Genomic DNA, 20,565 nt, shown 5'->3' on the forward strand with positions numbered 1-20,565 from the left:
TTGGACATCTCACAGCGACGGTAAACAAATGACATAAAACTGCCGTATACCAAATAGCGAGCTTCATATAGCTGTCTCGCTCGTATAATAAGACCGCCGGGCTCCACCGATACTGCGGGACGCCGGCCGGATATAGCCGTCCCGCTCGCACATGGGGGTACACACCTGCTGGGATAGTATCTGGCGGCGGTGATGAGCAGGTCGAGCACGGTGGCGGCGAGGTCGGTCTCCGTCATGGCGGGCGTGCCGCGCGCCGCCAGGCTCCACCGCAGCTGCGGGACGCCGCCTAGAGCCCGCCAGCCCTCCATGCTATTCGCCCAGCATTTCGTCTTGTTCGTTATCTCCCCAGACTTGTATAGTTCCTTGAGCTGAATGAACAAATTGAACGATTTTAGCACATTTTTAATTCAGCTTAAAATGGTATTCCAAATTAAATAAACATCAATGAGGGATATTTCATTTTCTGTGAAGGGCCGCCGCCTAGTGGATTCGTGTTTTCAAAAATGTCAATAAGATATTTAGGATACTTTCCTAATCTTTCCCCCCCGAAAAACCCGAATCTTTCAACCCCGGTTTTTTCAACCCCTGTTTTTTAAACCCCAGATTTTTCTATCCCCGATCTTTCTATCCCAGATCTTTCAACCCTGGATCTTACAAACCCCGGATCTTTTAACTCTGGAACTTCCAACCCCGATCTTTCAACTTCAGTTCTTGTCTCACCTGGTGGAAGCTCACAGGTCCCTTCCTCGTGACCTTGTCCCCCTGCTCCACGTTGTAATACCACTCTCGATCACCGTCAGTGCTGGCTGCGGGACCCTCAATTACGTTGGTCTGCGTCGGCACCACGGCGCGCGACGTGTGGAGGTGAGCTAGCGTCATGAGGTCTACTAGGATTCTAGAATGATGTATAAATTAATGAATTTATTGCGTTTACACATCATAATCAGAATTTTAAACTATTTAAGAAAATATACAAACATGCAGGAACTCTTGTATTTTTATACGTAATCGGTTTTTTAACAACAGCTGCAATTATTTTTATGACATTTAGTAATTTAAATTATGTAAATAATTACTAAATTTCATATAAGAACTTAAATTATTAACATAAAAAACAATAAGCTATTACGATTAAGATACAGGCATGTTATAAAGTCAAAAATAGTGTAACATTAAATATATAATTATATATCGTACCTAATACCATTCCATTCTAATATTTCGCTCACGTTCCTCTTGTGTAAAATCAATTTCGACACGAACTGAACTAGTCTGTCTCTCTCCATTCTGTCGCACGTCTGTAAAAATAAACATAATATCTTAATTAATGACAAAAATTTTGGAACTTAATTATAATTAAAATGTGATAAATTATATATTTTTTTTAATTGATCATGTTATTTAATCATTTTTGCACGAAAAAGATTTTTAATAAAAACAAAGATGCACACACACAAACAAATATTTTATATTTTTAATTGATCATGTTATTTAATCATTTTTGCACGAAAAAGATTTTTAATAAAAACAAAGATGCACACACACAAACAAATATTTTATATTGCAATTACCTGTCTTAAGACTGTCGTCTATCATGTAACCGCTAGTTCTAAAATTTGAACGACAAAATTACTTACACGATCCAACATCTGTACGATATACTTGGTGTCCGCGAACGGGCCGATATCGTCGTAGTATCGTCCGTAGACTATAGACATCGCCTGCAGACACATACACTTCATCTCCACCTTCGGCGTCGAGAGGAACCGGTGGTATAGGTCGTTGAAGAACTCGTACCTGAAATACAATGCACTTTTTAATTGCTAATATTATATGGTACATTAAGCGGTTAGCGGACACAAGTTTTATGCAGTTGAAACACGTTTAAAAATGTTCTTTTTATGTTTTACAATGCCTTCTTCAATCGTCTCGTGTTTTGGCCACTGCTTACAGGTTGCATTTGCGTGCTTATATGCGGACCTGCCTTTAAATGCGTTCATGTGTATTGTGTATACGTAAATGCGTGCACGTGTACGAACGTATGTGAGTGCGTACGTGCGTGCGTACTTATGGCCGACGCGGAATTTGTCTTGCAAGCAGCAATACTACCTTGCGTTTGCGTATGTGCGTGTACGTGCGTGCGTGCGTGAATGCGTATGACACGTATACTTACGACTTGCGTATAGGACTATCGACGTTGTCGCGCTGCTCCAGCAGTATTCGCAGGTAGTAGTCGCCGACGCGGACCTCGTCCTGCAGGCAGCGGTAATGCAACTCTAGCTCCGCGTGATTCCACGACGTAAGCGCCGCACCCGCCGCCTCGCGGTCCGCTGTGAACGCGCGTAGTTCGCTCTCCAGGGCTGTTCGTAACTCTTCTCGCGTCTGCGTAAAGACAGATTCTTATATAAATGTCTATAACTCTTCTTTTGCAACTGACTAGATGAAATAAAACATTGCATTTATAGCTCAAACGCAGCTTTACTTGCAGCGGACAGCGTACGGACAGCTTACTAAGCAAAATTTCAGATTGATTGATTGATTGTGTTGCCGATTAGTGCTACACTAATCGGCAACACATCTGTAATTTTTGTGATGTAGACGGCTGAAATATTTTGTCATGTTATATCTCAACGATTCGTGGTGCAGTATACAACTTTGCTATAAATATAACTTAAACCGGGAAAGGATTATTTCAATGTGCCATTACAAAAGCCTGCCATTAAAAAAGTCACATTCAGGCATAATTTGTTATATTGTATTTGTCTGTATTTTATTATAAATATGATTTTATGGTTTGTTTGTTTTGTATTTTTTATTAGTTTATTAAAACTAAATGTTTCTATCTTTTTTTTACAGTTTCTCACCGTATGGTTCCATATAAGGTTGGGTAGCGCGTGGTCTCTATGGAACTGGTAGTAGAACATCGGCCAGTTGGCTGTGGACTTGACCCTCTCGCGCCGCCGCCGCAACACAACCGGCCTGTCTTTGAGCTCCTTGCGCGGATCATTGCCGCGGGTTTTCAGCGCCCAATGTTGTAGAGCTAAAGATGCGTAATGCTGGCAAAAATAATATTTAGATTAGTCGAAATATTTACATTACTTGAAACATATTTTGCTCATAAACCATGCGGTTAAATCTCGCGGTAAATAATTATTATTTTCTTACTGTAAATAACATACTCTAAACTACTAGGCTCAAGCAAAATCAACTGAACACACGCCCTCTTTTAGTCAAAGCAATCATTAGTTAAGACCGAGTTCATATTTGTATACATTTGTATTTGTTCAGAGTGCGAGTAGAAAATTCCAATTGCAGCAATAAGCGCATTATATTGTTTGTTGTTGTAAAAATCATGTTTGTTTGTTAGTTCTTCTTTGTTAATGGTGAAAACCTTTCATTGGCTTCTTGTTTTACCTATACTATAGCTATTTAAGTACAATTGTAAGCTGTTGGTTTTCCAATATTAAATAAATAAATTATGCAAGATAATGTTCAACGATGAATGTTTCAACAACTGTAATGCTAGGCATAATCAAGCACTATCAAACTTTCACGTTAAAAGATTTAAGTAAGCATCTTCGGCATTGTACGTCACTGACTTACGTTACGCTCTACAATTATTGGAATAATAATTTAAAAAACTAATTTTTCAAATTCTTTTTTTTTATTTTATTCATAAATTTTAACAAATTATTGCATTGTCATTAACTCTACGTATGCAAAGTTTCAACTTGCTTAGACTACTAGATATAGGTAAATATCGTGCTCAAAGATGCTCTATGATGATACGTATGTACCATCGAGGAAGGTGATTCCTATGCAATTGACAGACCAACGTTATTTGGTCGAATATGTCAATTCAATGTTCTGATCTGTCAGCTGGGTTTGACGTAACGCAACCGAACTACTTAGGTCCCCGATTTGCATAGGAATCAACTTCTCCGATCCTACTAGTCCTACTAATATTATAAAAGTTTGTTTGGATGTATAGATGTATGGATGTATGGATGTGTGGATGTGTGGATGTGTGGATGTGTGGATATGTGGATGTATGGATGTTTGTTACTCTTTCACGCAAAAAGTACTGAACGGATTTTAATGAAACTTTACAATAATATAGCTTATACATCAGAATAACACATAGGCTACAATTTTAACCGACTTTCAAAATGGGGGAGGTGCTATGTTCGTTTTCTTATGTCCAACGATTACTCCGCCGTTTGTAAACTGATTTTCAAAATTTTTGTTTTGTTATATAGGGTATCATCCCAATTTGGTATTATATTCACAAAAGTGGTGATCTGATGAAGGATCCATAAGTAATCGAGGGAACTCCTCAAAATTTATAGGCAAACATGTGGTGACTTCGGTTTCGTGAAAAGTATTCTAAGCATATGCTACCAACAAGTAAGATTTTGCACCGAGGTATACCTGGTATACCGTGGTTCGGAAGGTGCTGAGAGAACTCCTGATTCTTTATAGATACAAGTTTGGGAGTTTCGGCGTTGTTTTAAGAACGGAAAGCATATGCTACTATGCAAATTACATTCATTATCATCATCATCACTACCATATTATACCATGCATTGTCCCATGATTATGAGCCTGTTATTGGTACTTTTCATAGTCTTTTAGATCGAGACTCGAGTTTGTCAAGCGATCGTTTAAAAAAATCTATACTTATAATATTATAAGTTTATATATTATAATATTATAAGTATAGATTTTTTTAAACGATCGCTTGACAAACTCGAGTCTCGATCTAAAAGACTATGAAAAGTACCAATAACAGGCTCATAATCATGGGACGATGCATGGTATAATATGGTAGTGATGATGAAGCAAACATACTCTTCAGGTTTATAAACCTGAAGAGTATGTTTGCTTGAACGCGCTTATCTCAGGAACTACAGATCCGATTTAAAAACTTATTTCTAATTTCAGTGTTACATAGCTCATTTATCGAGTAAGGCTATGGCTATATTATTATCACGCTACGACTAATACGACCGAAGAAACTCAGGAAAATGTGAGAAAAACGGGGGAAATATTAGAAAGGGTTTATATCTCACGAACTACTGGAGCAATTTTTATGGCAATATTTGGCACATACTATGTACATATAATATATAGAGTAGACCACGTAAAGAGAGTATAGCTATTTTTCATGGGAAAATGCACGGTTTCTGTAAAATTCCTAATTTACGCGGACGAAACCGCGCGGGACATCTAGTAGTACATACATACAGCGTGTTAAAAAAGGAATTGTCGTATTCAAGGTACTCGATAAACATTTCTAATCAAATCACTTTTAGTAACTAACCTCAATATGTTTCTCCACGTATTTGACCTGTCGCTCAATCGCCTCCCAGTGCGGCGCGCGCTGCTTCACCGTCGCCTGAGCGAGCTGCAGGTTGTCCCGCTCCGGCTCGCGCTCCTCCCACGCCGGCGGCGCGTCCGCCGAGTCCAGGAACGCTAGCAGACCTGACGGCTGAATGGGGAAATGAGTGTAAATGAAGAGATGTATACTATACGTAACCACTATACTAATTACTAGTCAATCGCTCTTTTTAACCTGGATAAGGCTGTTTTTTTTATAGAAAAGAACTGCGTTTTTTATATTATTGCAAAAGTTTAGTATAAGTAATAAAATTAAATTAAAATACATTTGCATAACTATTTCTTACAAAAACTAGATGACCCGGTGAACTTCGCATAAATCTGTTCGTAGAAATCTGCTCAGCCGTTCTCGAGTTTTAGCGAGACTAACAAAATTAATAATACTTTTTTATTTATATACATGTGTAAAGAGTCAGTGTGTACGCATTGATGCAAGCACCCACACACGCACGCTTGCACGCACGCATGCACGCACGGACGCACGCACGCACGCACACTCACACACTCACACGCACACACTCACCATGATGCGGCGCAGCAGCTCCATGGCGGGCGGGTGATCGGCGGTCCACAGCGCCAGCAGGTGTCGCGCCAGGTGGCGGTGGTGCAGCCGCGGCGGCGCCCACAGCGCGGCCAGCAGATGCCGCGGTAAAGCCGCTTCGGCTAGAGCTAGTGCTTGCACGCGAACGCCGCACGCGCCTTCTTCGACCAGCGCGCGCGCAACGAGACCAGCACCGCGTACAATAGCCAGTGAGGGGTGCTGACAACAGATTGAGTACGTTTATTTTTATTTATAACGCCACCACTGACGATGCGAATCGCAAAGAAGATATAGATGACATGTTGATACAGTGATAGAGCTAGACGGAACATAGTAGTGTTGCGTTTGACGTGAGATCTGTCAGCCGCTTTTTCGCTGTTCGCAACGGTATACCAGCGGCGTAAGACTGCAGTTCCTCTCATCCTAGCGCTACCGTAAGCCAGCCTAATTACAAATCACGTTGCATATATGGTAAAATACTATAAATCAAAATTATATACCTCAAACAACTTGAATATGATCCGTCCCCTGTTCGCGACCATCTCCAGCAGCTGGTCGAACTGTTTGCCGTCCGTCGTCTCGCTGTACGGCACGCACAGCGCGAACGTCAGGAAATCCAACATGGCCGCCACCACCAGCGCGCCCGTTCCCGCTGACTGCAAAAACGTATCGATATAAGCATCTAAAAGTCATACTGACATTTTATGAAGATAGAATATTAGTTTATATTGCTAATTAGGGGTTGTAAGTTCGTGTTTTATATGACAGATATTTGACATCACTAAAACTTGATTGCTATATAGCTTTGCCTGATGGCGAAGTGCCAGGGGTAATAAAAAGTTTGTGTAAGTAGGGTGTGCCTCCTAGCGGCAACATAAATACCGAAAAGCCTTATTATACGCATTGGAAGGAAATAAACATACCACATGTCGCGCCCACATCGACAGCAATCCATCTAAGAAGGGCGGCGAGGCGAGCATACTCGCTTTATTCAGCTGCTCCTGGCGTAGATCGGGTTCAGCGTGCATCGGCTGTAACAGCGCGCACACCGCTTCTAGCGCCGCGTGCGCGCCCGCAGCGGCGTCGCGACGCAACGCGCTCACGACCGCTGACCCCACCCACTCGCGTAACCTGCAAATTACGTGCTTGTTGGTGCCATTAAGGAAATTGATACCCATAGACAGTTGACAGACCAACGTCATTTGATCGGATCATGTCAATTTAATGTTAATTGTGATCTGTCGGTTGGGTTTGACGCACGGAATATATAACACTACAGGAAAGGGCATATGGGCGTGGCCCGCGTGCCATAGTTATGTCCAGCTGGACATAACTTAACTCGCACGCAAAAGGAAATTTTGTGAGTACGGATTTAAACCTTACATTAGTTGACGTAAGGTGTTAAATTGCGTACAACTTCAAGTCTTATCATATTTAGCTGTCAAGCGCCATCTAGCGTTGAATAAATGAACTCGGTAGTCAGAGCCGATATTGCTAAATTTAAATTCTTCTTTATTTCAAAAGGGTTAGGGTTGTTTTTACGACATTGTATTTAAAAAAGAAATCTCTTTGTGATTGGTTATTTCTTTGGCGACAGCAGTTTCAATGAAACTTACTTGCTATGCCCCTTCCTTTAGTGTTATATATTCCGTGGTTTGACGTAACGCGACCAAACCACGTAGATCCCCCATCTGCCTAGGAATCAACTTCTCTGATAGTACAAGGTGTAATAAAACTAAATGATAATACTTTTACGTCCGTATGAGTTCACAGTAAAAGAAGCAGCATATGTTTCTATAAGAAATTTCCCATGAATTTACATAAAAAAATAATTAAAAAACACTTTCAGCACTGCTATTAGTACAGTTTGGTATGTTTTTTGTTATTTTTTAAAATTGCTTTTTGTTACAGTTAGGGCTGATTTTTCAATTTTCTGATAATTTTTAACTGAGAAATAAATATGACGCTTTGATAGATTTTGTACGAAAAAAAATTCAAAGTTTTCTGACGATTGACACAACATCAATTCTCATACTTCCTAATAAAACACACCCCGGCAATGTAGTGAAGGCAGCGAAGCCCACTTTACTGGCACACAGTCTCCTCAAAGCGTGGAACTGTGCTTCTAGCTCGCTCAGGGACAGGTTGGCCCCGGCCGGCGCGCTCGACATTAGTGCTGTCAGAGCCCCAGTTATTAACTTCTCTTTGTTCTCCGCGAAGAGACGCTGAAAAGAAGATAATTTGTGATAAAACCATGTGAGAATGCTGTGTAATGTGTTTTTGTTTGTGGGGAAAATTAAATTGTAAATGTGAGAGAATAATATAAGTTGTTGATATAATAAAAGTTATAGGTTTAAAATTTATGTTACTTTGTGAGCTCGATAAAGTATTTGGTTTTTGTACGGACTGTACACTGTACTGACTGACTGTACTTCTTGCTTTTAAAACGTGAATTAACAAAATGATTGTATTAACGTTTTATACACTGAAATGTAATAAAGTTGATGATACAGGCTGTACATCATGTTGTAGATAAATAATTGTGACAGTTTCTGTGTGAAATAGGTACTTATATTTGGTAAATTTTGTATGTAAACTTTATTTTGTGAGATGCCAACCCTAGTTACGAGTAAGGAACACAGTTTCTCTTTAAACTAGTTTTATGATTTTTAATTACGTCATTATGTAACAATAGTATATTCTGTATCTTTGTCTGATCTCCCAAGGTTGTCATGCTTACGAGTATTATAATTTTGGGCCCAAAGTTAGATGGTGACGAACAGAGTTGGCACAGTCATAATAAGAGTTAATAAATGGGGACTTACAAGATCCCACGTTAGAAACAGCCACAACAGAGGACGGGCCTATAAAGGCAACACACACATTTACACATACTCAAAAACAAGCGATACGCAAAACTATGCCTTATTAACAGCAAATAAATAAAGCTAAACAATACACTTTTATCATACAAATACATTACATTTAAAACTCAAAATTTATTAATAAATACTTTACAAAATATACAATGCATCATGCAATGAATGTCTAAATGAAATTAACTTTAGGTGACTATAACGCTTCTTTGACCTCGCGTGCAATTTTTAATTGTTATTATAACTCGATATAAATTGCAAATTAATTAGATGAAATTAAAATTACAAATGCAAAAGCCTGTCAGTTACATCTTAAAGTCCAAGTCTTGGAGAAGTCATAATAATATTATAGTATTTATGAATCTACAGTTAAGGGGCCGGGTGCCATCGAAATTCTCATACATACATAATACCAAAATCATTTTCTCATACAAAAATATTTAACATGTTTGAGTTATTTTTCAGCTTAAAATAGTAATTACCTAGGTTCGTAAACAAAATTTTTTTACAAAATATTTAAACACTAAAAAAATTTTTTTATAGTTTGTGCGTTTTATGATGATATGCGTGACACATTATAATTGACAATAGTAGGGAAGTTACCTAACAAAAATTAATCGATAATTTAAAAATATCGAATAACTTCGTAAAGGAATTGCAATCGAAATTATCGATTTCGTACTGACATTTCAGTGGTGCCGGCGATTTAATATGGCCGCCCTTTTTTATCGATTTGATTTCGATTCAACAGAGTCAATCTCTATTCAATTTATAACATAAGTTCCGTTTCATGCATCTAACTTTTTTCAAATGTTTTCGTAATACTCCTATTTCACAGTTAATAATATAATTTTATATTAATAAGTTAGCATTTAGCAACTTTTAATTTTTATTCATTTACAATTATATGAAACATTTGTTTTTGTAGATGGAATATAATTAATTACATTTAGTTTTTTTTGTTTTTTTGTAAAAAAAAGCAAGTAGCAAGGAATATCAAAACTGTCACCCATATCATCTTAAAACGCACAAACTATAGTGTGTTATGTATGAGAATATCGATGGCACCCGGCCCCTTAACGCACGATACATGATTTGTTGCGGAACGAACTTGCGGGCAGCCCCTTGTTTTTAAAGCAATCATGAACCTAATTTTTACGTTTTATGTTCTTCAACTACAAAATAATATCCCCTTATATATAGTCACGTAGATAATACAAATATACGTCTTAAAAGCATAGTTCTAGTACTTACATCCTGACTGACGGAGTATATCAGGCCGCTGTAGCCGACGTTGGCGTTGAAACGTTCCAGCACCTCGGCGCGCGCCATGCCCACTGGGTTTAGGAACAGCCTGCAATAAATACATCATTTAAAACCTTTTAGCGAGCACTTTCGAATCCTAAGAAAAAATTGTAAATTGCAATTTGCAATGTCAAGTCTAGAATTTCACTTAAAGCGAGGTCTTATCTCAATCCAAAACTATAACATTGCACACAAGCAAAGACCAAGCGTGTACGCATCGCAATAAGATTAATTTTAGCTTATCATAAAATTGTAGTTTCTAGGGGCGGATCTTCTCTATTTTTCATGTGTTTTTTAAATATCTTTCTAAATAAATATTAACAAAAAAGATTGTTCGGTTCAGACTTTTTAAAATAGATTCATTAACAATTTATTAAAATAAAATGTAAGTTATTACTTATTCTTGTTAATACTTATATTTCGATGACAAAGAGTTTTGTCGGAGGTGAGTTTGTAAATTAAATACGGCGAAAGTATTATTTTTTATTAAAATGTTTATGGCTTAAATCATTTTAAATATTGTGCTCTATATCTCTTACTTTTTTACATTTCGTTATTACACACACTGGCAAAATTAGCGGAACGTAGGTAAAAAGGGCCAAAACTTGAACTCAAGTGGGTCGGGCTGTCTGAAAGCCTGTTTTATAGCTTCTAAGCTCATTCAAGAAATAAAATATTGAACAAAACTGGCAAGTTGACAGATTTTTATAGCAATTATGCCCTAATAAGTGTTTTTCGATTATTGACGTTGTAAGTGTTCCTGATAAGAATGGTGTTTTAGCGGGGTGCAAGGTATGCTCAGCTCATTTGATTGTTTGGTTTTTGGAAGAACACATTGCTTAGATACAAAATTAGTGATTTCCCAGAATCTGCGACAGCTAGAGCTGTAACCACGATAGAGAAAGGTCACACCTACCGTTCGGTCAGTCAGGCCTTAGGTGTGTCGGCTTCCGTGGTTCATCGTAACTTTCAACGCTTCAGAGAGACTGGATCTTACGTTCGGAGACGAGAACGAGGCAGATATCGGGTGACAATGGTTCAGGATGACCATTTTGTAAGGAAACAAAACTTAAGAAATCGATCTCAAACTGCTATGCAGACACGAAACCTGTCGGAACAGGTCCAAGATGAACGTGTAAGTGATTGTACAGTAAGAAGAAGACTCAAAGAAGTTAAATTAAACTCAAAAGTGCCAGCAAGGGCACCAAAACTTGAGACAGGACACCGAAGAGCCAGGGTAAGATTTGCGCGAGAAACTTCAAAATTAGACAAGTGAGTGAAATCTTGTGCTGTACAGTGATGGGAGCAAATTCTATGTACATTGTATTGACAGGCGATAAAGAATGTGGATAAATCATAAGGAAAGCTACAGGCCATCAAACTTATCGGAAACAGTGGCCTATGATGCAGGCTTCGTAATGGTTTGGAGTTGCATATGATTTGGAGCCCGCATGGAGCTGATGATTATAGATGATGATACTTTGACAGTACAGAGCTATAGCACCGATATCCTGGAACTGCATGGTGTGCCTTTTACATAGTTTTAGGTAGCAATTTCAATTTTATGTGCGTCCATAGAGTAAGAAAATCGGACATTATTACCTAAACGATGCTGGCGTAGCCCAGGTGGAGAGGCCAGCGTGGTCTACGGATGTGGATCCGATTGAAGACGTGTGGCAAATCAATGGGTGAACGGTACGAGTTAAAACTCCAGCTCCAAAATGTGTCCAGGAGCTCGAGTTGGTGCTACTGGAGGAGTAGGAGAATATCCCACAGGAAATGATTGACAATTAAAATGCAAGCATGGAATGGCGTATCCAGGCCCTCTTGAGATCCATAGAAGGCATAACACGCTTTTAACATAGCATTTCTTTAATAAAAATGGAGAATTTATCTTAAAAACTTACTACTGAAATTTCAAAGATTTTCTTAATTTTTTGATTTTTGCTGATTTTTTTCTATTTTTCACGTTTTTATGCCCTAAATTTATATAAAATTTATTTTTTAATAATCAATTAGTAAATAAATAAATAAATATATAAAAAGCAGTGAACAATTAAAAAAAAATTGAAAATTTTGTTAAGTTCCTCTAATTTTGCCGGTGTGTTTATATTGGAACTAGGTAAATCGGGTGTCAAGAAATAACAAAATAGGGTTTACCTCGCCTTAAGTTTGGCGTCACATTAGCATCTCCAGCGCCCATACTCACATCTACAGTCAAGGCAAATAAATAGTTTGCTAAAATAAGTGTACCGGACTCACTCCATGACCCAGCTAGTTCTTAATTTCGCCTAACCCTACATACTATCAACGTCGCTGTGTCAACGCTATTTGTCATCATTTCCTGGACCTTCATTTTACATACGCATCAAGGTGCCGGTTGGCAGCGGACGACATGAAGCAACCGCAGACGACGTGTCGTCGCGACACTACTGGTTTGTATGTATTTCTATGAAATACCCTGTGCAGCTAGCGACACGAAGCTAGCGACACATTCATAGAAATACATAGAAATGACGTGTCGCGACGACACGTCGTCTGCTGCAACTTCATGTAGCCGGCTTCCAATTTGTACCTTAATTATAACGTCTCCCTTTCCTTAGCTTACCTGAGATGATTAGACTCTGTCTCCTCATCGACAGGCAGGTGCAGCGGGCCGAGCCGCAACCCGCGCGGCGTGCGGCGCGACCGCACGTGTACGTCGCGCTGCCCCGCCCCCCGCCCACCTTCTACTAGCGACGCTAGCAGTGCGTCCCTGGAGAGAGATAGATGAAAATTAATGTAGTTAGTGCCAAAAGTGGTAATACGGATATATTTTAGATATTTTATAAGAAGACTCTAAAAAACCTTTACTGTTACTTGCTAGCAGCGAGGGTAATATTAAAGTTGCTACTATGGAAAAGGCTTAACTTCGTTTAAAATGCATGCTGCATGTGATTGGTTTACAAAGATGTTGGCAAAGACATAACGCATTTGAATTTCTATTATAGAGAGGGGGATAGATCAATAACGTAAGGATTTACTTGTGCATGTAAATTGAATTCATAACAGTAATAAGTAATTTTGTACTATTTTGAGTTTAAGAGTTAAAAACACTATCTCGCTAAATGTAACATTGGCAATTTTTTAGATGTCTTGCTTGATTGAAAATTGGCAGTTTTTATTTTACAAAAAAAAACCACAGCCGAATACCTATATAACCTCCTCGTTTTTTGGAAGTCGGTTAAACATTAAGGCAACATTTTTATTAGATGCAGACCAGTTGGTAGTCCTAATAAGAATCTAACCTTTCACCGGCGAGGTATGTGCGTACTTGTCCGTTGACGTACTCAACCGAGAACCGCTGCGGGTGGTCGGGGTCGCGGACCAGGGCGAACACGTCGCTCAGGGGACGGAGACATACCACCTGAAAAGAATTATAGTTTTAAGGGCTCCCACACATTACTGCGAATTTGCGTCGCATCGCAAATATCTGCGACAAAATTCATAATAATAATTAATAAAACCGGCCAAGTGCGAGTTGGACTCGCCCATGAAGGGTTCCGCAGCAGCAATAAGGTATATTTTTATGAAATTAAGAGGTTTTTGATTTATTTTCATATTTCAGTTGATTTAATGAAAGTTAAATTAAGGTTTACTATTTATGACATATACAAAAAACTACTGGCTAGATCTCGTTCGAACCAATTTTCGTTGGTAGTTTTTGTAGTAATGTACATCATATATTTTTTTAGACTTATCATGCCCCTACTTTAGAAGTTAGAGGGGGGGGGACACACATTTTACCACTTTGGAAGAGTCTCTCTCGCAAACTATTCAGGTTAGAAAAAAATGATATTAGAAACCTCCATATGATTTTTAAAGACCTATCCATAGATATCCCACACGTATAGGTTAGACGAAAAAAAATTTTTTTTTTGTTTCAGTTGTATCTATGGGGCCCCTAAAATTTTTAATAATTTTTCCATTGTTGTATCAAAATCTTAAAGCGGTTTACAGACTACATCTACTTACCAAGTTTCAATAGTATAGCTCTAATAGTTTCGAAGAAAAGTGGCTGTGACATACGGACAGACAGACAGACAGACAGACAGACATGACGAATCTATAAGGGTTCCGTTTTTTGCCATTTGGCTACGGAACCCTAGAAATGACATTACAATGCGATGCAGTTTTGTGTGGGAGCCCTAATGTATCGACATAAACTCCTCCTCCTGTGACCAAAATATAATATTTTAATCAGTTCAGTTTTCTCATGAAAATCGAATAGCTGTATAGCTTGAGAATCTGTTGTTTATTCTATTAGTAAGGTGGTAAAAGAAAAAAAGGAAGAAAGGTAAGTATGAACACATTATGCAGCATATGCATTCAGAAAAATAAGGGGAAATTTCTGATGAAGACACGACAAGACTCGTTTATTTAAGTTATTTTCACAGTAGAATGTCTTATGGTATCCTTTTATGCTGCCGACATCAATACAATTTTTGTGCTGCAGAAGCGAGCTATACGCTCAATTTATAAAATGTCAGCTTTTGAATCTCTGAGAGAGAAGTTTAAAGAAATTGGTATTCTAACTGTTGCTTCACAATACATTTTGCATAATGTATTGTATGTTAGAAAGAATCTAACTAAATTTAAAACTAAAAGTGATAGTCACGGTAGAAACACTAGAAATAGGCACAAGCTGGAAATACCAGTGATCAGACTTAGCAAAATAAGTAAATCTTTTAAAGGTCAATGTCGACATAAACTCCTCCTCCTGTACAATAAAATCCCGGAAAACGTTCAAAATCTATCAATTAATAAGTTTAAAAAAGTAATTAAAGAACGTTTGTGTGCCAAAGTCAACGATTTTCTAAACAATAGCACATCTTGGGAGTAGGATGGCTGCTTGCAAGGCTGCTTCTACATTTATTATATGTGACTTACAATTGTGTATTCATGTTGTATAGATTAAGTTATTTACATTGTAAATTTTATTTTTTTAAAAGACAAATGTTCCACTTTTTTACTAAAAAGTGGCCCCGTGCGAGTTTCTTATGCCGGTTCTTCTCGCCGGGTTAGTTCCCGAACCGGTGGTAGGCAACATGTAGTTCAACGTTCTAAAAACATTTGATTCAAATTTATTCAGAAATAAAACAATTTTTATTTATTTTATTTTTTATTTTATTACACCAAAGATGTTGATTGTCCAATTTGCTTTACCAGGCAATAGAAACCACTTATACGATTATCCTAATCGTGCTAGCGCAGCACTTTTGTGTTGCTTAATCACGTCAGTAACTTATGCAACTATTTACAGAGTAACCCTCTTGAGACCTCACCACTTTAGGCTACGTTTAGACCAGAGATGTGTTGTGAGGAATGTGTTTTTAAGATCCAATAGCATCGGCGCGCTGAGCGATGTCATGGCAAGCTCACGTCAATGAAGCGATTCTATTGGTTCTCAAAAACATTTCTGCAACATTGCAACCTAATCCTATGTCATTGTTCAAGGATATCTAGTACTAGTTGCTGAAGGGTTATTCAATGTACACTTACAGAGTATGTCTGCGGGTCTCTCTCCAGTATGCAGGTGTCAGACAGACAGAGCGTGCGGCGCATCGGCTCCATGTGGCGCGCGGGAACCACTTTGTGCACCATGAACTCACTGAGGGACGTCTGGTGCTCGTCGCCGCTAGAGGGTTAAAATATGAGCTAATTCTACACATGTCATATTAATAGCAGTTTCCAAGTTGTTGTTCTGGATATTCTATAATAGAAATAGCGACCCGCCTCGGCGTCGCACAGGTATAAAATATATAGCCACTGAAAAAATTATTAAAATCGATAGCCTATGATCCTTCACGTGATCTACTTCTTATCTGTGCCTAATAATATAAAAATTACTCCAGTAGTTCGCGAGATAAGCCTAAACGTGGAGCAGAGAGAGTTGCAGGGTTAAAGGGGAGGCATTCAATCCCAGTTTGCTCGCTCATATTTTGTTTTAGGCCAGTATAAATAGTCAGTACTCAAGATGCATCTCGGTCTTAAGACACGGTTCAGGCTCTGTGATTGGTTGGCTGTCAAAATTTGGACCAATCACAGAGCCAAACCGTGTCTTGAGACCGGGTCGCATCTTAAGTACTGACTATTTATACCGGCCTTAATGTCAATGTCGCATTTCCAATAATCCACGATCGAAGGATTATACAATATTATGTTATACAGCTAGTGTAAGCTATGGCAAATGATTATGGTCCAATTCTATATGATAATATACTGATTGTTGTGAATAAAAAGTGTTATCATTTTTCTGTGGTGTATTATTTGTTTGAATTAGATCATGAGTCATAAACAAGGCCATATGCTGGTTGATAATTTCCTTCTCATATAAAACATTCAACATGAAATCAGATACAACATCAAAGTAGTAATAAAAACAAAATATGCACCAAAAATGTTGTTTATTGAGTTTGAATTCTGCAGTTAGTAACTTAGTAATGTAGAATAATTTTTCCACAAATAAAAGCTTAAATTGCAAGCAATAAAATTCTATATCTGTATATTAAAAATGAACAAGACCAAGAGAGAATTATTAAAAAGTAATTAAAGTGTTTTTTTTTAATGAAATGAGGGGGCAAACGAGCAAATGGGTCACCTGATGGAAAGCAACTTCCGTCGCCCATGGACACTCACAGCATCAGAAGAGCTGCAGGTGCGTTGCCGGCCTTTTAAGAGGGAATAGGGTAATAGGGGAGGGTAGGGATGGTAAGGGAGGGGAATAGGGGAGGGTAGGGAAGGGAATAGGGTAGGGGATTGCGCCGCCGGTAAACTAACTCACTTGGTGAAACACAGCGCAAGTGCTGTTTCATGCCGGTTTTCTGTGAGAATGTGGTATTTCTCCGGTCGAGCCAGCCCATTCGTACCGAAGCATGGCTCTCCCACATAAACCGACCGTGTTAATATATGATTATTATTATATATTTATATAGTAAAATTATTTACCTGTATTTCCCAAATCTTTGATTGTGGTAATCATCCTGGGTTATTGTAGTTGAAAGAACTTTGATTGATATACTGAGAGTCAGATTTGCCATTTCCAACATCTTGCTTATTATTACTTGATGATCGTTGGCATTTGAGAAATGGTGAAGTCGGCTGTACCCACCAATAGCCAAAACAAATCCACCGACTACATCTCGGACTGGCAGGATGCCATGTATGTCGTGGTACGGATAACTGGCTAGTTGAGAGTGTGTTGAGGGATCCAACTGCTCTAGGGAGCAGGGACCTACTTCCAAAACCACTGGCAGTCTTGTACCACTCCAATGATGTTTGTATGCTTGAAATCTCTGAAAAAAAAACAATGTCATCAATTGATTTTTCCAAATTTAAAAATTTATTTGTTGAAATAGTTTGCCTTATTTTTGTGGCAGTATAACAATTTTTTTTAAAAGGTGTTGTGCATACTTACCAATAAGTAAGAAATATTTTAATTGTAAAAAATTCTTACCAATATATCCTTGGGCTTTTCAGCAAAGTGATTCCGATATTTAAATGCCTCTGTGAGTATTAAGCACTTGTGTTCTGAAGAGAATTTCATAGAATCTACTTTTTTATCTTTCTTCGTAACCAGAGTGAAGTCATGGTTGGCTGTTGAGTTGGAATGTTTTGCTGAGGCTATTGTGATGACGTCCGAGTATAGCCATTTGTTGGTCACCTCCAGTCGGTCTGGGTTGTATGTCGTAATTCCAAGGGTCCCGATGGAGAAAACCCGCTTGTATTTTCCCTTCCAGGAATGTTTTGTGACAAGAAAAGATGCCACATCTTGGTTATCCTTTATCGGAATCATCTTAACATTTCCTGTAAGAAACAAGATATTATTAGGAAAGTATTACATCTGTACCCTGCTGTTTGCTATTTAAATCCAACACTATTATCATAAACTATTTAAAGTTTTTACGCTTTAAATCTCCTTAGCCAGAAGACAACTGGTTAAGCAGATTTACATCAAGAATATATTGAAATTGTGTAATTGTATGATGAAAATTAGGTCTAAGTCTTTGCAATAACAGCTCAGTAGCTTTTCCTTTAGAAAAATAGGGTTTTTCTTTTGCACTTTCCTGTTTGTTGCTGTATATTTTATATATTATTATGTTGTCTATAGATATTTCATACTAACCCTCTTATTAATAAACGCCCTATAAGCTTTGAATAGTTATATAGTGTTTTGTTCCTGTCACACAAGTGAAATTTTTAATTGGATTGAAGAAGACAAAACACTGTATAACTATTCAAAGCTTATAGGGCGTTTATTAATAAGAGGGTAAGATTGTTAGTAAGTGATAACAATTAACAAGGTAACTTTCATTAAACAGGTAAAATTACTCAAGTAAAGTAGTTATATAAACTGAATGAATTAGATTGTTACTGACTACACAAAAATTGTTAATTGAAAGTTTTTAATTTTGCTTGGTGCTATTTTATTTGGTATGTTCTTGTCTTTGATTTTGGCCAACTTTACAGAGACTTTTTCATCGTTAAACAATACAGCTGGTCTATATTTGTCCAACGTACGCACAAAATATGAATTGTTAATAATTTGAGTACTGGTTTAAGCCAAATTATCTGCCTACCCATAAAATGTTTTATTATACATTCTACTTAAATATCAAATCGCATTTATGCTATAATTGTCTGAGTCTGTTTACAAGAAATAAAATAATTATTGTTTGAATATTTATCCTCCCCTTTGTAAATTCAGTAGTGATGAAGACGTGTAAACAATGAAATAGGGAACAAATTACAGACCATGCAGAAGCGTAAAGAAACCGCAAATTACTTACAATGATAGCATGAATTACTGAAGTTTGCAGTTTTATCTAATATGTTGTATTATCAACATAGTACACAAAACATTAGAGGAAAACGTAAAAATTATAAAGCATAAAAATGGGCCGACCAATCGCTCCGATGACAATTAATTTTGACAGCAAAGTGACAGCTGTTGATCTGTCAATTTGTTTTTAAAAACGTATTTTATTAACAAAGACCTTCAAATTAAATGCCATGTATATATTGTATTGTAATTTGTAAAATACCTATATTTTATGCTCTTTTTTATAATATACAAATTACAATCGCGCCTGAATAGGTCCCAAAATATGTAATTTACCTTCGCCGTATTTCGATTTTCATATCTTTACTAATAATTTTTCTACCTATGGAAAAGATATTTTTTATAATTCATAAAGTTAATATATTCCGCTAGGTATAATATAATTATATATTAACTTTATGGTATTTATTCCGAAGACTACTGGGTGCTGAGGCCTGAGCCGCTGACCGAAATTGAAAGTTATGAATCACTGTAAAGCCTTCATACCGTTTCTTCTTCATCTTCTTTACAAATGACCTCTCTTGAGGAATAGCCCATGGAATTAATTTAAACTACTAGTATATATTAATTCCATGGAATAGCCAGTGTCAGTAGTTCGGTGACGTAAAAAACCATAGACATTTTTTTTTTTTTTTGTTAATTCGTCCCGGTCGGGACAGGCAAAGGGAGCGTTGCCCATACAGCCATTTCTATGTTTTCTCTATTTAATGAATGATAGTGAAGGCCGAAGCCAATTCTTTTATATTAACCATCTGAAATAGAGTTTTCATCAGGCCGAAGCCAATTCTTTGATATAAATAATATGAATAATAAGTTTTTTCATCAGGCCGAAGCCATTTCTCATGTTTTGATAGTATTGTTTTGTTTAATTAATACTGTCCCTTCTTCAATTTGACATATTGTCGTCATAGGTCATTGTCTTCATTGTCTTGACGTGGTCTTGACTCTTGACAGATGCCTAAAAAGGCTAAAAAGCATAGACATAATAAAAAGTCTGCTAATAAACAGTTCAAAGTTATGTACATTAAATAATATTTTATTACTAAAACTAAGAAAAACGAGATGAAAAGCAAATATAAAAGAGAATTATTTACAACCACAAAGTACTTATATATAATTAGGAAATTTACAACACATAACCGTTACAGAGAACTATCTCTATACTATATACAATCTCAAGGTATATAGGTAATGACTGGTGAGTACCTATTTAATTATATATCACCAATGGTAGAAAGGACGTACTCATATATTGGCTTATAACAATCGGGTGTTTTCAGAAGCTGCTGAAGGGAGTGCGGGATGGCTTCAGCAGTTTTAAAGATATCCATCAAGTGATTAATAAAAATAAATCTTTGAAGAGTAAAACTGTTACAAGTAAAGAAAATGTGATCCAAGGTTTGTTCAGAATGATTACAGTAATTACAAACGGGTGAAGACAATATATTCAATCTATGAAGATGAGCATTAAATCGACAGTGACCAAGTCTAAGACGGCAAATAGTAGAATAAAATTTCCTGTCATGAAATGAAACACCTTTAGTAAACCATGGGACTGACAA

At 37.4% G+C, this 20,565-nt stretch overlaps 1 protein-coding gene and 1 long non-coding RNA gene across 3 annotated transcripts in view; one reads left to right on the forward strand and one right to left on the reverse strand.

Annotated features, from left to right (window-relative positions):
* Positions 1 to 19,071, reverse strand: part of LOC121737206 (dnaJ homolog subfamily C member 13) — a 37,363-nt gene extending 18,292 nt beyond the window's left edge. Inside the window, exons 1-19 of one of the 2 annotated variants that reach the window (XM_042128808.1) lie at positions 18,951 to 19,071; positions 17,618 to 17,967; positions 17,110 to 17,456; positions 15,664 to 15,799; positions 13,410 to 13,528; positions 12,731 to 12,877; positions 10,072 to 10,171; positions 8,767 to 8,805; positions 7,994 to 8,166; positions 6,865 to 7,072; positions 6,442 to 6,597; positions 5,924 to 6,160; positions 5,324 to 5,491; positions 2,865 to 3,056; positions 2,174 to 2,382; positions 1,638 to 1,797; positions 1,198 to 1,298; positions 721 to 895; positions 166 to 368 (exon numbers count right to left, since the gene is read on the reverse strand). In XM_042128808.1, coding sequence (XP_041984742.1) covers positions 166 to 368; positions 721 to 895; positions 1,198 to 1,298; positions 1,638 to 1,797; positions 2,174 to 2,382; positions 2,865 to 3,056; positions 5,324 to 5,491; positions 5,924 to 6,160; positions 6,442 to 6,597; positions 6,865 to 7,072; positions 7,994 to 8,166; positions 8,767 to 8,805; positions 10,072 to 10,171; positions 12,731 to 12,877; positions 13,410 to 13,528; positions 15,664 to 15,799; positions 17,110 to 17,456; positions 17,618 to 17,956 — 3,209 coding nt within the window. In that variant the 5' untranslated portion in view covers positions 17,957 to 17,967; positions 18,951 to 19,071. The remainder of the gene's footprint in view (positions 1 to 165; positions 369 to 720; positions 896 to 1,197; positions 1,299 to 1,637; positions 1,798 to 2,173; positions 2,383 to 2,864; positions 3,057 to 5,323; positions 5,492 to 5,923; positions 6,161 to 6,441; positions 6,598 to 6,864; positions 7,073 to 7,993; positions 8,167 to 8,766; positions 8,806 to 10,071; positions 10,172 to 12,730; positions 12,878 to 13,409; positions 13,529 to 15,663; positions 15,800 to 17,109; positions 17,457 to 17,617; positions 17,968 to 18,950) is intronic. The other variant, XM_042128809.1, reaches the window with a different exon arrangement.
* A 930-nt stretch (positions 19,072 to 20,001) lies between these two features.
* LOC121737236 lies at positions 20,002 to 20,565 on the forward strand. The gene is made up of 2 exons (XR_006037108.1): positions 20,002 to 20,201; positions 20,284 to 20,565. It is a non-coding gene; the product is annotated as an uncharacterized LOC121737236 (long non-coding RNA).

The sequence above is a fragment of the Aricia agestis genome, chromosome 20, assembly GCF_905147365.1.
Source record: "Aricia agestis chromosome 20, ilAriAges1.1, whole genome shotgun sequence".
NCBI classification, from domain to species: domain Eukaryota; kingdom Metazoa; phylum Arthropoda; class Insecta; order Lepidoptera; family Lycaenidae; genus Aricia; species Aricia agestis.